The sequence below is a fragment of the Hyaena hyaena genome, unplaced genomic scaffold, assembly GCF_003009895.1.
Source record: "Hyaena hyaena isolate Hyena2069 unplaced genomic scaffold, ASM300989v1 scaffold_483, whole genome shotgun sequence".
NCBI lineage: Eukaryota > Metazoa > Chordata > Mammalia > Carnivora > Hyaenidae > Hyaena > Hyaena hyaena.
The window spans coordinates 803,031-817,475 of record NW_024081117.1 but is presented as its reverse complement, the minus strand read 5'-3'; the positions used below and the strand labels follow the sequence as shown (position 1 = coordinate 817,475).

Below are 14,445 nucleotides of genomic sequence, written 5' to 3'. Positions count from 1 at the left end.
GGGAGAATGCATGTTTGTATATTCAAGAGGATCCAGAGAGAGGGAAAAAATGATGCTGGAAAAAATGCCTTTGAGTGGCAAAGGGGGGATGGAATTTGGATGGTGGAGGCTTTGTTAGGTGCGTAGGGATGGGGGTGTTCGGTCGTGAAAGGAAAGAGCTGAGTGTTTGGGTGCACGTGTGGGAGGTGGTGGCCATGGTGGGACCTCATGGAAGCTCTCATCTGATTGCTTCATGTTTGGAGTGAAACAGGAAGCAGGGTCATCATTAAAAGGTGCTAAAGGCTGAGGAGGAAGGCTCATTTGAGTTCAGTCGTTATGAAACCTCGAGAGACCATCCAGCATGGTCATCTGACTGGCTTGTCTCCAGGTGTGTGCCACGGCGTGAACGTAGATGTGGAGTGTAGCCCACTGGGACTTGCCAGACACACGCCGGTGCCTGCGCTCCCCCTAGACTCCTGCAGGCGGGATACACGCTTTCGTGTCTGTGTATGTTTGTAACTTGAAAGTTCTACAGCAGGTCATCACTCGCGGCTCCGCTGCTTTGCTCGGCCTCGTTTCCTTCTCTCGAAGAACCACTACACCGCTTTCCACTGTACCACTGGCTTGCGGCCTACAGTTTGGAAAACACTGATGGAGACGCATCATTCTCTGCCTTGATCCTCTTTCCACACGTTAACCTTTTCCAGATAACAACAACAACAACAACAACAGCAGCAGCAGCTGGTATTACTGATTGCTGACTGCTGCCAAGCACTATTCTAAGCATTTGACATGTATTATATTCTTTAATCTTCACTTGACTTCCCTATATTTGCCCCATTTTACTGATAAAGAAGCTGTGGCCCTGACAGGTTAAGTGACTTGGCTGAGTTACTCACAGGGGAGGGGCCAGAGTCTTATCGTCTGATCCTGTGGACCATTGCTGGAGGGAACCCCCTGGCTTACTGTTGCCCGTGGAGGGGCACCTCACTGGCTCAGTTGCTAGAGGGCGTGACTCTTGATTTTGGAATTGTGAGTTCGAGCCCCAAGTTGGATGTAGAGCTTACTTTAAAAAAAATTCTTTCCCCCTGTAAATGGCATGCTTGTGACCCATTTTCTTAAGATCCAATATATATCATACAGATTTGGAGGGGGGGGGGTACCTTTTTTTGCTATAATTGCAAACTTACAGGAAAATGCAAAACTGGTAATAAGAAACTTTACCTGGTTGCTTGCCTTTTTCTCCATTTGCTGTATCTTTAGTTTTCTCCCTTCCCCTCCCACTCCAGCCCTCTTTTAAGCAGTTTGAGAGGAAGTTGGGAGACACTGTGCTCCTTTACCTGGAAATAGTTGTGTATTTCCTAAGAACAAGGAATTCTTTGACCCTACCCCCACACAATGACCAAAATAGGAAATAGAACATTGATACACTTACCTGATCCACAGTCCACATTCAGATTTCCTCACTTGTCCCAGTAATGTCCTTTCTAGATACGTCTCTCCTGGCCTGGGGTCCGGCCCAGATGTTGCTTTCAGGTGTCACTTCTTCACTTCTCTTTAGTTTCTTTTAATCTAGGGCAGCTCTGCAGCCTTTTAGGCTGTGTGTGTGTGTGTGTGTGTGTGTGTGTGTGTGTATTACTTTTTTGAGAGAGAGAGAGGGCACAAGTGACCGAGGGACAGAGAGGTGGAGAGAAAGAGAAGGGGGGCTCACCTGAAGCAGGGCTTGTGCTCACCCAGAGCAGGGCTTGTGCTCACCCAGAGCAGGGCTCGAACCCTCAAACCGTGAGGTGGTGACCTAAGCCATTCAGGTACTTAACCGACTGAGCCACCCAAGTGCCCCTTTTTGGCTCTGGTGATCCTGATGGGCCAGTTAATATCCCTTAATTTGGTGTTGTCTTGTTCCACCATGATTAGATTGAGGTTTTGTATTTTTGGCAGGAACAACACAGAGGTTATTTTGCACCCCTCTCACTGGAAGTACAAATTGAGAGAAGATTAAGGGGCGAGGAGTTTGATTACCAAAACAGTTTGTCCTGTGTGGAAGGGTTCCTTGCTGAGTTCAGTTAACCGCAGTCTTCTCATCCGCTGACAGAGGGCAGACTGCAGTCCCCGCCCTGCCCACTGTGGGTTTCTCCCGCTCTCCTTGGGGGCCGCTCCGGGTCCTGCCTTCCTTTACCCAATGGGCAGGGTGCTTCAGGAGTCAGGCAGACTTCGTGTGTGAGCTGAGATTCACTCCTGGGGCCTGTTCTTACTCATCTAAAATAGTCACTCACCAATTTCAGCTTATACACAACTCTTCCTACAACATACTCTGCACAAAAGGTGAAACTGATTATTTAGATTTCTATCCCTTGTCAGGGTTAGGATGCATAGGCGGTTTTTTCTTGTCATTTTCATGGGATTCTAAATAAGTTTGATTTGGTGACAGAGCATGACAGGCCGCCACAAAGCCCACCGTCCAGCGGCTGCTTCAGAAATCCGATCGGCATTGTGGGTCCAGCCATGTTCATTTGGCCTTTTAAAAATCTTGGACTCTTTCTCGCATTCTGATTTGAGGATCTAAGCACCATTTTGAGTATGATATTCCACAGCAGAACTAACGTAGCCTTTCACTTTGCTTTTCAGCTGAACCTTCTACTGTCAGTTTCTAAATAACCAGGCCCGTCGGGCCGTGCGTGCCGATGTCTGTCCGGGTGGAGCGGGCTGGGAGGCCCGGCAGCCTACAGGACACCGAGGGACCGTACGCGGGAATGTCCCCGAGAACCATGCAGGTGTGCTGCTCAGTGCTGGCTACAGGATGAAATAGTAGCAGAGTGTTTGAAAGATTGGTGTTTCCCTTTTAAAAGACGTCACAAAGCCAAAGATTTAACCTAGGCGTGTGAGAACTGCCTTTAAATGGTCCCGGGCACCGTGAGTTGTTAGGGGGAGCTGTGGCGGGCACGCAGAGAAACGGTTCTTAGCAAAAGCTGTGCAGTGAACATAGGTTACAATAAGTAGTGCAAAGAAGAACTTTACAGAAATACAGTTAATTAGAAAGCTTCGAAGAGTAAGGTTTGTTAAAGCCCGAAACACTGCAATACTTTGAGCCACTGAACATTCCACAGAGGCTATTTTTTATTTCCAGAAATCTTATTTCTACACTCTATTTACTGTAATGTTTCTCCTATCACTTTGAAGTTTCGTTTGGAGTAGATTGGATGCATCTGAGAACACACTCTGCTTTCCTGGGAATTTGGGGTGTTATCTTCCTGTGCGTTTGATGTGAACTAGTTTCAAGATGCAAGGACTCCATGGAAGGTCCCCGTATCTGTGCTCCTTGAATTGCATAGGTACAGAAGGTTCAAAAGCAGGGGCTGGAGCCTCCTTATAACAGAGACGTGCGGTATCTTTAATGAGAATCTTCATGGTACAATAGTCGGTGTTTGTGAGTGGGAAGTACCAATTAAGGTGTCTTCAATCTGGCACATAAGGGAGGGACGGAAACCTGATGCAGAGGGCCCCCTCATGCATGAAGGTTAGGCTTACCAGCTTTCTGGACACTGCCTTTGGTTTTAGTCACTCTTTGAAAAGTGAACACTTTCATGTCCCGTGTATTCGTCCATTGGCCGTGCTGTGCACCAGCCCTGCGGGTGTCTAGCCCTGTCCAGAAAGGTACATTTTACTAACGAAGACTGGGGGGATGAAGATGGGCCACCCCTTGACATTATCAGGGATCATCAAATAAATTATGCACATCTCTGAGTTTTTCTACAGAAAACTGTTTCCTGATTGGTTAGGCTGCTTTTTGGTTCAGGAGGAATTTTGAGTTATTCAAGAACACTATCTAGGGATAGAACACTGATGAGAACATTCTGGAATGTAGCCAGCAGACCTCATTCTGCAGGACTGTAGGGCATTTCTCATCCCCCTCAAGCAGATTCACAGCATGTAGATATGTTATGTATCCCGAGGTCTGTCATTTTAAACAGGTCACTTGTTTTTCAACTCTGTTAAAATTGGTGATGAATGTGGCTTGGTAGAGCTTAGTAGTCTATTTTGGGGAGGTAGAAGGTGAAGAGGGTCCATATTCATTCTTTGACATGAAATGAATGATTCAGGAAGATAATATTTACTTCCACTTGCTATTTTAAATACATGTTTAATGAAATAAACTGTAAAATATCCTGTTTTCTGTATTATATGTACATTTGATTTTTTAATAGCCTTTCCAAAGAAATGAGGTCATGATTCTTGTCCATTACTGTGACTGATTTAATTTGATGTACAGAACAGGTTGTATTCTTAAGGGTGAAAATAATTGACGGCACTCACGCTCGTGTTTTGAGTCTTTTATTTCTGAAACACTCGAACATCTTACCAAGTGCGAAGTAGGTGATAGTGATCCAACTTGTTTGCTAAATGAATATTTGTTTAAATCTGTACAGTTTCAAGTGTTTACTTATACAAAGAGTGTACATACTTTCAAATAATTAATTTAAAATGCTTTATATTATTTGGCTAGAAATTGCTGTTTTTAATAAATGTGAATTTTCTAAGAAATAAAGATTTTCGCTTCTTACTTTGTCCTTACATGTCTGCTATGTGTGTGGATTCATTTTAAAAATATTTTCAGTTAAGGTTTTTATTGAGGTAGCTTGTGTTTCACATGCAGTTGTGAGAAATAATACAGGGAGATACTGTGTGCCTTTACCCAGTTTCTCCCAATAGGAACAGCTTGCGAAGGTTGAACCCATTATCATGAACAGGATGTTGGCACCGGTACACTCCGCCAGTCTCTCCAGATTTCCTCTGCCTGTACTGTGTAGATGTTTTAGTAAGATCATTCTTGTGGAAAGACATCTTTGAAGCATCTTAATGTTTCATTAGTTGAAAGATAATATTTTCTTTGTTTTTACAACTACCAGTTTCCTGAATACCAGCAGCACAAGTAAGTCATGTTGAAATTCAGTGTTATTGAAGTAGCCATAAGAAGTTTGTATTTTGCCCCTGGTTTAACATTCCCCCCCCCCCATATCTTTAAATTCCCTTCTGCTATTTATTATCTTACAAGAAAGAATAGTCGACGGTGGTTTTCAAAGAGGTAGGTTGCTTCTCAGAAGAGAGGAACTTTATTGCCACCTCCACACCTCCGCAGAGCACTAGCTCCTGGAGGTGACTCCATTAGCTTGTGTGTCTTCGACGGCTCGCGGGACCCCTGTGTGTCCGTCCATCCGGCCTCACTGCTCCTCCTCCAGAGCTGCCTGCTCCGTGAGTGCACGCAACAGAAGACGCCGCGGTCTCACTTAGGCAGGAAAGGGCTTTTTTGGAAGGAAATGGGGGACTCCGTGGACAGACCAGAGGCCGGAGAGCCAGAGGGATAAGAAGAGGAAACAGCACAGAGCTAAGTGTTTTTTCAAAGCAGAAGGAGCTGGTCCAGCCCACCGCTGGCGCAGGGTCCTGGACTGGGCGTCCTCCCAGCTGCTTTCACTTGGGCGAGCTCAGGACGACAGTCTCTCTCTCTGCCAGCTACTGATTTATTGCCTCTCAGCTCCAAATCCACCTTTTTTTGGCCCTTCTTTCAGACTCGAGAGCTGGACCCTGAGAACCTTCCTCGTTTGCCAGCAGGTGCAGAGTTAGGCTTCGTAGGGTCCCGGGCACAGGGGAAGGGGTCTCCTGTTTCTGGTGTGCGGTGTTCCGTCTACACGCGGCCAAGGCAGAGGCAGCGTGTGGGAGGCTGGCGACGCTCGCTCTCTAGTGAAATTCCTTGGTCTCCAAGTAGGAAGCGTGCGGCTCCCAGCACTCTGGCGAAACCCCTCCGGCCAGCGGCCAGTCCTCGGCCTTGGTGCTGGTGGGGGCGCTTCCAGGTTCTAGTTCCCTGCTGGGCTCCTCTGCAGAGCGGGGAGCAGAGGCCTTGCATTTGCTGTTCCTGCTTTCCGGAGTTCTCTTGTAGTCCTTGAGTGTTAACTGGAAATCCTTTGTACTACATTTTCTCCATTCACATTACGGGTGTGGCCTGTGTCCTGACTGGACCCTGACCGATGCAACCTGTCTTAACAGTTTCCGTAGTGGGAGGCCGGGCGCTGCCGCCCGCCAGGGCTGCTCACACGCGGGCTGGCCTTCCACAGAGGCCAGAAAGATACCTGCACACCGTGTCTGCACGTGCTCTCTTCAGGTCTGCCCTACATGCCCCCTCTCCCCATGTCCCTGCACACACCATCTGCTCTCCTGTGGACTCCCAGCGTGAGCCCCCACCGCCACCCCTCCTCCCGCGGCCCCGCCCCTCTCACCCAGGGGACTCCGCTTTGCTGTGCTTCTCCGTAGAGCCACAATTTAGCTGTTTTGCTCTTGCTTGCCGCTCTGATCCCCACTCTAATCCCCCTGGGGGCAGACAACCTGTGGCCCCTGAGCTCGGCGTGGATCTGTTGCATGACCTAATTAGTTACTGAATTTGTAATTTCGTGGGCAGTGCACGAGGCTCCATTTGCCTTGGGGCGTGTACCCATGACGTTACTCGTTGGGAAACCTTGCGTGTAACTGAGCGGGTGGATATACATAAACAGACCAGCTCTGGTCATTTTCATTTCCCGGAGAGGCACCTTTTTTTTTGCCCCCAAGTCATTGAAGATAAAATGATAGTTAAGTCAGAATGTGTCCCCTCTGGAAGGTGAGGGCCTGGGAGGGGTCCAGGGGGTGAGTGAGGCAGAGAGTGTGTTTCAGGTTGAATTGTGTCCCTCCCCCCATCCCCCTACATTCCTGTGTTGAGGTCTTACCCCCCTGCCCCCCAGTAGGACTGGAAATGTGATCTTATATGGAAATAGGAAATAGAGTAGTTGTAGATGTGATTAGTTGAGACGAAGCCAGGCCTGGGTGGATCAGGCCCCTCATTCAACGTGACTGGTGTCGTTATAAAAGGGGAATTGGAAACAGGCACACGCAGCACCAGGTGAGGACCTACCAGAAGCTGGGCGGGGCGGATCACATCCTCCCTTCCTGCCGTCAGAGGGAAGCCCTGATCTCGACCTCCAGCCCCCAGGACTGTGATGTAAGTGCCTGTGGTGGAAGGCGCTGGCCTGTGGCCTTCGCGGGGACAGCTCTAGCGCATACGGAGGGTGGGACCTAGATCTGCGGAGCTCCTGGCCAACTGGTTGGTTGCCTTATTTCCCTCCCAGTCTGTGAGGTGATTCACGTGCCCTTAGGAAGATAGTCCCTGACGACTGTGCCGTTCTGTCCACTCTTGGATAACTCGGGCGCGGAGGAGCTGGAAATCGTTTCCTCCGTGTGAAATCTCTGGTGTTTGAAATGCTGGCAACAAGATGCTTTACAGTGGGGCTGAGCGCACAAAAATGCCTCTGCGAGGCCAGCTGTTTCCAAGCTCCGCATTAGTGGGGGAGTGTTTTCAGGTGTGTGAAAGGACGACCCCAGAGAGGGCTTGGCTGGGGATGGCGAGCCCACACAGAGGCGGCGGGCGGAGTGCTTTCCCGACACTACCCCCTCGAATCCCTACGGTGTAACTGTGAGGTGAGCTCTGTGGCTGTCCTCTTGTGACAGATGAGGACACTGAGTCACAGGGGGACTCATGACCTTGCCCAGGGTCCCACAGCTAGCGGACCGGCTGATCCCAGGGCATGGATGCCTTCAACGCCATGGGGGCCCACCTCCAGTCCTGGGGTGTGGGGGGACATCGGGGCCGGCTCTGAGACACAGCCACCGCGAGCTGGGGGCACGTGGTTGCTGCCGAGACCAACTTAGGTCTCTAGCGCCCGGCAAGGAAAAGGGCTTCTGTGCGCTCTGAGCATGGGCGCAGAACCAAGGGGACCCACAGAACCCGGACGTGGGCTTGCACAGGTGGTGCTACAGTGCCTGTGTCATTTATGGCTCATGACCTGGCCACCGAGTGACTGTTGTTTTAGTTGATGATACTATCTGCCAACAAGGTGTTACAGATAGTGGGAGTGACTGTGCACCCCCACTGCCAGCCTTCGCTTCCAGCTGTCCTGCTTCTGGCTGATGATGACTTGGGTGAAGGTCGGTGGCAGGCAGGGGGAGATCGGTGGGGAAGCAGGGCCGCGAAGGTGGGGCTCTGGTGTGACTGCGGCAGCAGGGGACCGCTCACTGCCAGGCTGGCTGGGCGGAAGGGGTTTCCTTTCTGGTCTTGGTTTAAGCTGCCCTGGAGGTCATCCCAGGAAGCTGGGGTGCCCCAGGGATGTAGAAGAGGCACCCTGTAGGGGGATGTCCAGCTCCCGAGGCCCCCTTTTCTAGAACCTACAGCCCCTCCACATGTACAGATATCCAGACATAGCCCCGCCCTTGCTTTTCACACGGGTTTGCACCAAGAGTGTCCTCCTCATCAAGCCAGGCCCGTCAGAGGCCTTCAGGGTGCACAGACATGTCTTCAGGACACGACACGTGTCACAGAGATGGGGATGAAAGTCCTCCTGCCTCTGGGGGCCTCCCGTGCTCTAGTTCTTTCTGAGACCCACCTCGCCCTCCGTCCAGATGACTCACTTCTCATTTCGCTTTACCTATTTGAGTTACTGACTGTTACCAGTGAGCAAAAGGGGCCCGGCTATTGGAAGTAGTGTCAGGGTGTGTCGTTTCAGGCTCCTGAGCAGCTCTTGGCTCCAAGGGACCTGCTGCGGTCTGGCCTTGGGTCGCTGTCTGGGTCCCCCTCTGCCTTGGCATGAGATGATGAGGTCATTTGTGATGAGGTTAGGGTTAGTGAGAACCTCTGGGGATATCTAGGCCCATTTTGCACATGAGGAAACTGGGGCATAAAGCTACTTGCCCCAGGTCACATGCCAACAGCTGGCAGAGGCGGGCTTTGAGACAGTCCGTGTCCTGGGTCAACTCGAGTACAGAAAGGCTGTGAAAGAACTTCCACGTGGAAGTGACCAGGGGAAGCAAGCAGGACAGGTGACATGTATTGCCTACAGAAACCACATGCTGCTCGTGCTATCTGTTCTGGGCTGAGTCTTTTCTGTGCCCGCCGTAGATTCCCTTAGCCTCTTGAAAAACGGTTTTCTAAACCAAGGAGCTGTGATGAGTCCCAAAGGACAAACCAACTCTCAAAAGACATAAACAGGGCTTGGGGGTTTTCCTTGGTGCCCCAATGAACCCACGTTCCCGAGACGCTCAGCCAGTGCTGGGGGAGCCCGGGCACAAGCTGGTGACTGCCCTAGCCTGGGAGGCAAGATTTCTTTTTCAGTTTCCTGTAGTCTCCTGTCGGGAACCTGTCATCTTCTATGAAGTTTTCCAAATCAGGGACTGTCAGGAAATTCAGGATCCTGCTCATTTTTCCCAGGAGGATCTGGATCTTCCGAGCTGTTGAACCACATTCTACCTCCAGGATGGGTTTCTGCCTCATTTCACTCAGCGCCTCCGGGGTTACGAACTGTGGGAATTCAGAGAAGGCTGGGTGAGAATAAATGCTGCCCAGGCATCGTGGTGTCCACCCCAGAATTAGGCCCTCCGTTGGCCAAGACTCAGTCTTGCCTGGAAACTGCACTCCAGGGCGCGTCTGTGCTCCCGGCCTTACCACCAGCAGCATGTCTCTCATCTGGCCTGGGCCTGTGGCCTCACGGACAATGTGGGCTGAGGACACAACTGAAGCCTGACCCCAAACCAAAGGGTTGTCAGCTCCTAGGCCCTCATGTGGCCTGCCTTCCAAAGGCTGTGCCTTCCTGGGGGTGTCTGGCTTCTCCCCATGGATTCCTACAGGTGAGGAGGGGTTGGGAGCCAGGAGCCTGAGGCCCTGCCGCGGCCGGGAAGCTGTCCACAGTGCCTGCCTGTGGGTCCCACTTCCAGCTTGGGCTCCCGTGGAGTGTGCCTGGACGAGGCACTGCCCTATGAAGCCACCGCTAGGCCACCTTCTGCCTTGGTTTGTAGCCTACAGAGCCTGAGGGGGAAATGACAAAGGATCCTACCACCATGTTCTAGTTCTGTGAGGTCGCCAGCTTAGGAGATGTTGTCACATAAAGTGTCTTCTTTAAGCCTTACAACAATGCGGTGTCCACTTTGCAGACAATAATGGGCACAGGAAGTGCAGGAGGCCTGCATGGTGTCTCACAGGAAGTGGAGGGGCTGGCGCCTCCTGTAGTGCCTGTAGGGTCCCCCAGCTGCCCGGCCCCGGTGGACCTGCTGACGAGTCATGTGTGTGCTGATTTGCTTCATTTGAGGCCCACCCTCCACTGGCAGAGCCCCTGGGGCAGCCAGGCCTCCTGGACTCTGCCTACACCGGCCTTCACCTGCCCTTTATGGGCACCGGCTTCCTCTCCTGGCCCTCCTCCCTCAGCGGAACTGTCCAAAGGCCAGCGGCCCAGGTCCTCACACCCTCGCCACCCCAGCTGCTCCCTTAGCTCATCACCGCGGTACAGTGGGGGCCGAATGTATGACAGGTCGGCTGGTCTGGGAAACCTGGGGGAGGTAAGGAGGTTGGGACATGATTATTCAGCATGTAAAATGGCAGGCCTTGACGGGCCAGGTGACTGGCTGTCCACCTTTCCCAGTTGGAAAACACCTCAGTCCTGGGCAAGCTGAGCCCACCACACTCCCTCCTCTCCTTTCCAGTGATTTCGTTCTGCTTAATTTTGCCAGAGTCTGCTGTTCGGTTGCTTCGTCTGTCAACCTACTGCTCTGTCTGCTCACCTCCCAGAAAACATGTCTGTCTGTCTGTCTCCCCAGGCAGGCAGTCCTTCTTTCAGAGACGTCAAACGCCTCTCTGGTGGGTCTGTAAACAGCCTTCTATGCTGTTTACCCTTCACCCTTATGGTGAAGGGGCGTCAGAGCAAAAGCAGCCTCTTGTGTGGGTCTCAGTGGTGGGGGGGGAGGGGGCAAGGACACCCTATTCCTCTCCCGCACTCTGGTCCTAGGGAAGGGTCTCAGGATCCTACCTTCTTGCCCTTCTTCTGCCGTCTTCTGCCCTTCTTCTGAGCCTACCTTCTGCGGTCAGGACCGCAGGGTACACACTCCCCATTTGTAGCGGGTTTGACTGTGTCCCCCAAAAGCTATGACTGAGTCCTAATCCCCTGTACCTGTTAAGGTAACTGTATTTGGAAACAGTGTTTTAGTAGATGTAATTAAGTGAAGGATCTCAGGATGAGGTCATCCTGGACTGAGTGTGGGCCCTGAGTCCAGTGTCGGGGGTCCTTTCTAGAGAAAGGAGAGGGAGACTGGACACACAGATGGACCCAGTGAAGAAGCTGTGTGAAGGGGGAAGGTTGGAGCGATGCTGTCACAAGCCAGCAAAAGGGGCCACCAGAAGCTGGGACACGCAAGGAGGGACTGTCCCTTAGAGCCTTCAGAGGGAACGTGGCCGTGCTGCTCCCTGCACTCCAGACATCCCGCCTCCAGAGCTGTGAGAGGGCGAGTTTGTGTTGTAAGCCACCCGACTGGTGGTAACTTGCTGTGGCAGCCCGGGGACATCAATTCATCTGCTGCTTTCTTGCCTGGCTTGGGCGGTGCATCTTCAACTCCCCGGAGCTTATTTGTTTCGAGATGAGTGTGTTTGGGGAAGGGAGATGAGGACACCCCCGGCAGGACTGAGGACATAAGGTCCCCCTTGTGTGTGTCCCTGCCAACTGACGGGGCTGTTGTGAGTCTCAGGTGAACTAATGGGTGTCGACATCTTTGCTTTTGTGTCTGAGCTCTTTGAGGCTGTCTGGCTCCTCGGCTCCAAATCCCAAGTGCTCGGAAGTGACTGACTGTGTCTGTTGTGGTCAAGCATCAGGTCAGCGAAGGCGGCCTTGTCTCTCTGTGGGCTGCAGAGATGTAGAATGTGGCCCAGGGAGAGGCCGGTGGCATGGACCGGCATGGACCGGCAGAGGGAGGTGAGGCCTTACCTTGTACCTGGTGCCCAGGTTTAAGCGGATGTGCTTCTTTTGGTGGCTGAAGCAGAAGGTGATCTCTTCCTGGCTCCTTACTTGTACCTTGATGTGCCGGTTGATTTTCAAGGAGATGGACTGCACAGGCGGCGCGTGGACATGGAGATTCAGATTCCACCAGTTCCAGGCCTTCTGGTGTTTGTCTTTGGGGAAGTAGTAGCCCAGGTTTTGGCTCAGGCTCAACCTAGACCGAGAAGGGATCAGGTAACCATGGTGCTTGGCCCTTGTGTGCGGGACAGAGCCTCTCCCAGGCGAAGGCAGGCCTGCCCCCTCCTCTGCCTCCTCCCCTTTCTCTTTCCTCCTGGCCTGGGCTCCCATCCCACCCCCCTGCACAACCACCTGGGAAGCTTTTAAGGAATGCAGATCTCCAGGCTCCACCCCGGACTGACAGAATGTGAATCCGGAAGGTGGGGGTCGGCCCTTCCCCAGTGTGAGAGCATCATCCTTCCCATTGGGCTTTGATGGGCTGAGACTCAGGGATAAGATGTGGGGTCTCTTGCATGCCTTATTGGAGAATTTTTTAAAAGTGCTTAATTTTAGGCTAAGTCAAAATGTCGTAAAACTTTTTGCCCGTAATTTTATGTTTGTCTCTGAACGAGCCCCTTATAGTCTCCGAGCCTAAGTTTCTTCATCAAGGAACTAAAGGTAGTTCCTGGATTTCCCTATGGTCTCTTCTGGCCCTAAAAGTAAGTGTCACTGGGGAGAATAGGCCCTACTGAATGTAGCCAGGTAATGATTTGAGATAATTGGCTAAGTTTCTTGCCCCTGCTACTTGGTGCTTCTTGGTATCCAGTAGCTTCTTCTACCTTTCAGGCATTGCTTTTTGCGCAAAAGACCCCAGGGCAAGGCAGATACCTCTGAGAACAAGTTGTCAACTAGGAAATGGTGTTTTAAAAAAACCTGAAGAGGGGTGCCTGGGTGGCTCAGTGGGTTTAGCGTCTGACTCTTGATCTCAGCTCAGGTAATGAGATCGAGCCCCACATCAGGCTCTGCACTGATGGTGTGGAGCCTGCTGGGGATTCTCACTCTCCCTCTCTCTCTCTGACCCTCGCTCTCTGTCTCAAAATAAATAAATACACTTAAAATAAAAAAAAACAAACCTCAAAAAAGCGCCAAAAAATAAAGGAAAAAGCCCAAACACACACACACACACACACACACACACAAAACAACCAAAAGAATATTTAAGAAAATGTTTTTAAAAACCAAGGGCAGGAGAGTGAAAACAAAATTTTGGAAGTAAAAATGAAAGTCTGATTCTGCCTCTCAAGCAGAAAAGCAGTATAAAGTTGATGCAAGACAGTAGGCATTTCCCACTCCGTGACTACTTAGTAGGGAGAGGAAGCGGGAAATCCTGAAAAAACTGGGTACTTACCCTAAAAAGATAGAGAAAGGTTTTGAAGTGGCTGTATTACCTTGATTTGGAGGGATGAAGTTTCCCACTGTCGCCAGAAATGGGAACTTAAGAAGTAAGTTCAGTTACAATGAGATATTTACAAGTTTGGGTTTTGTGTACAGTACAGAGGCCTCCAAAGCACGCAGCACACCCGCCTCTCTGAGGCACCGGAACACAGGGGTTTCCTAAGGCAGTTCTCACCAGCTTTGACTCTCAAGAAGTATGGAGGAGGTGGAGCCCATGGAAGGGGACACCATGAGTCCGTGGCGGGAGGAAGCAATGGCACCAAGGACAGAGTGCCTTCCCTGAGGTTGGGGACCTGCCTCGCTGCCCTCACGATACCCATCTCCCCCTTTGCAACACGTGCGAGTGGGAGAAACAAATTCACAAGCGAATGAGAGAGAGAGAGAGACTTACCCAGTGAGGGAGGACAGATGTGCAGCCTGGGAATCCAGCCTTAAGCACATTGCCGCTCCTTGGGGAGGGGTGTTTGGCTCTCATAACCCGAACTTACCAGATTTCTGTGTCTTCGTCGTAGAAGGTGGCATGGCCAGAGGTGTTGGTGAGGGCCCGGATGCACCCTTCTTTACTGTCTTCTACAATGATGTATGTGAACTTTCCCTGTTCTGTACTGAGGATGAGCATAGCCAGGTTTCCCGATGGATAACTGGAAGACAGTTAAGGCACAAGCACCCCTTGGGGCCCCCAGGAAAGGCAGAGAGGAAAACCCATGCTCCAGCCCCGAACCACAAACTTTTTGGGTGGCACGTGTGTCAATATGAGCGTCTCTGGGCATCAGTGGATACTGTATTTGGCCTGATCCATCAGGAAAGATAATTTGGAAGACAGTCCCACTGGGGTAGAGAATTAACTTTCCATCACCTTGATGCACCTGGGGAGAGAAGACGAGCTTATAAAAAGTGCACAGGGGCTGATTGTCCCAATTCAGAGCCTCGTATTGTCACTAGAGTGCTTGCGATCTGTGTACTCTCTGGACGCCCGCCATCACTACCCCCCATCACTACTGCCATCGTGCTGGCGATTCTGGATAGGAAACCTCGCAGGGCCTCGGTTCACTTGTCTATGTGATGAAGAGGGTGAAATGGATTGCTCTGTGTGTGTGTATGTGTGTGTGTGTGTGTGTGTTTATAATAATAAAACTATTATTTGGTGACTCCAATGGTAATTGGTTGTATTTGTTTCCAGAGGCTG

At 51.2% G+C, this 14,445-nt stretch overlaps 2 protein-coding genes across 3 annotated transcripts in view; one reads left to right on the top strand and one right to left on the bottom strand.

Annotated features, from left to right (window-relative positions):
- The window catches only part of COG3 (component of oligomeric golgi complex 3), a 64,761-nt gene extending 60,246 nt beyond the window's left edge, over positions 1 to 4,515 (top strand). Inside the window, exons 23-24 of one of the 2 annotated variants that reach the window (XR_005532122.1) lie at positions 2,605 to 2,750; positions 3,157 to 4,515. Coding sequence is in view for 1 of the 2 variants with exons in the window: in XM_039254370.1 (XP_039110301.1) it covers positions 2,605 to 2,634 (30 nt within the window). In the remaining variant the exon portion in view is untranslated. Of the gene's footprint in view, positions 1 to 2,604 lie in introns of both variants that reach the window. The other variant, XM_039254370.1, reaches the window with a different exon arrangement.
- Positions 4,516 to 8,858: 4,343 nt separating this feature from the next.
- Positions 8,859 to 14,445, bottom strand: part of ERICH6B (glutamate rich 6B) — a 62,651-nt gene continuing 57,064 nt past the window's right edge. The window contains 4 exon segments of the mRNA XM_039254361.1: positions 8,859 to 9,349; positions 11,796 to 12,021; positions 13,748 to 13,900; positions 14,040 to 14,125. Of these exon segments, the coding sequence (XP_039110292.1) occupies positions 9,134 to 9,349; positions 11,796 to 12,021; positions 13,748 to 13,900; positions 14,040 to 14,125 (681 nt within the window). The 3' untranslated portion in view covers positions 8,859 to 9,133.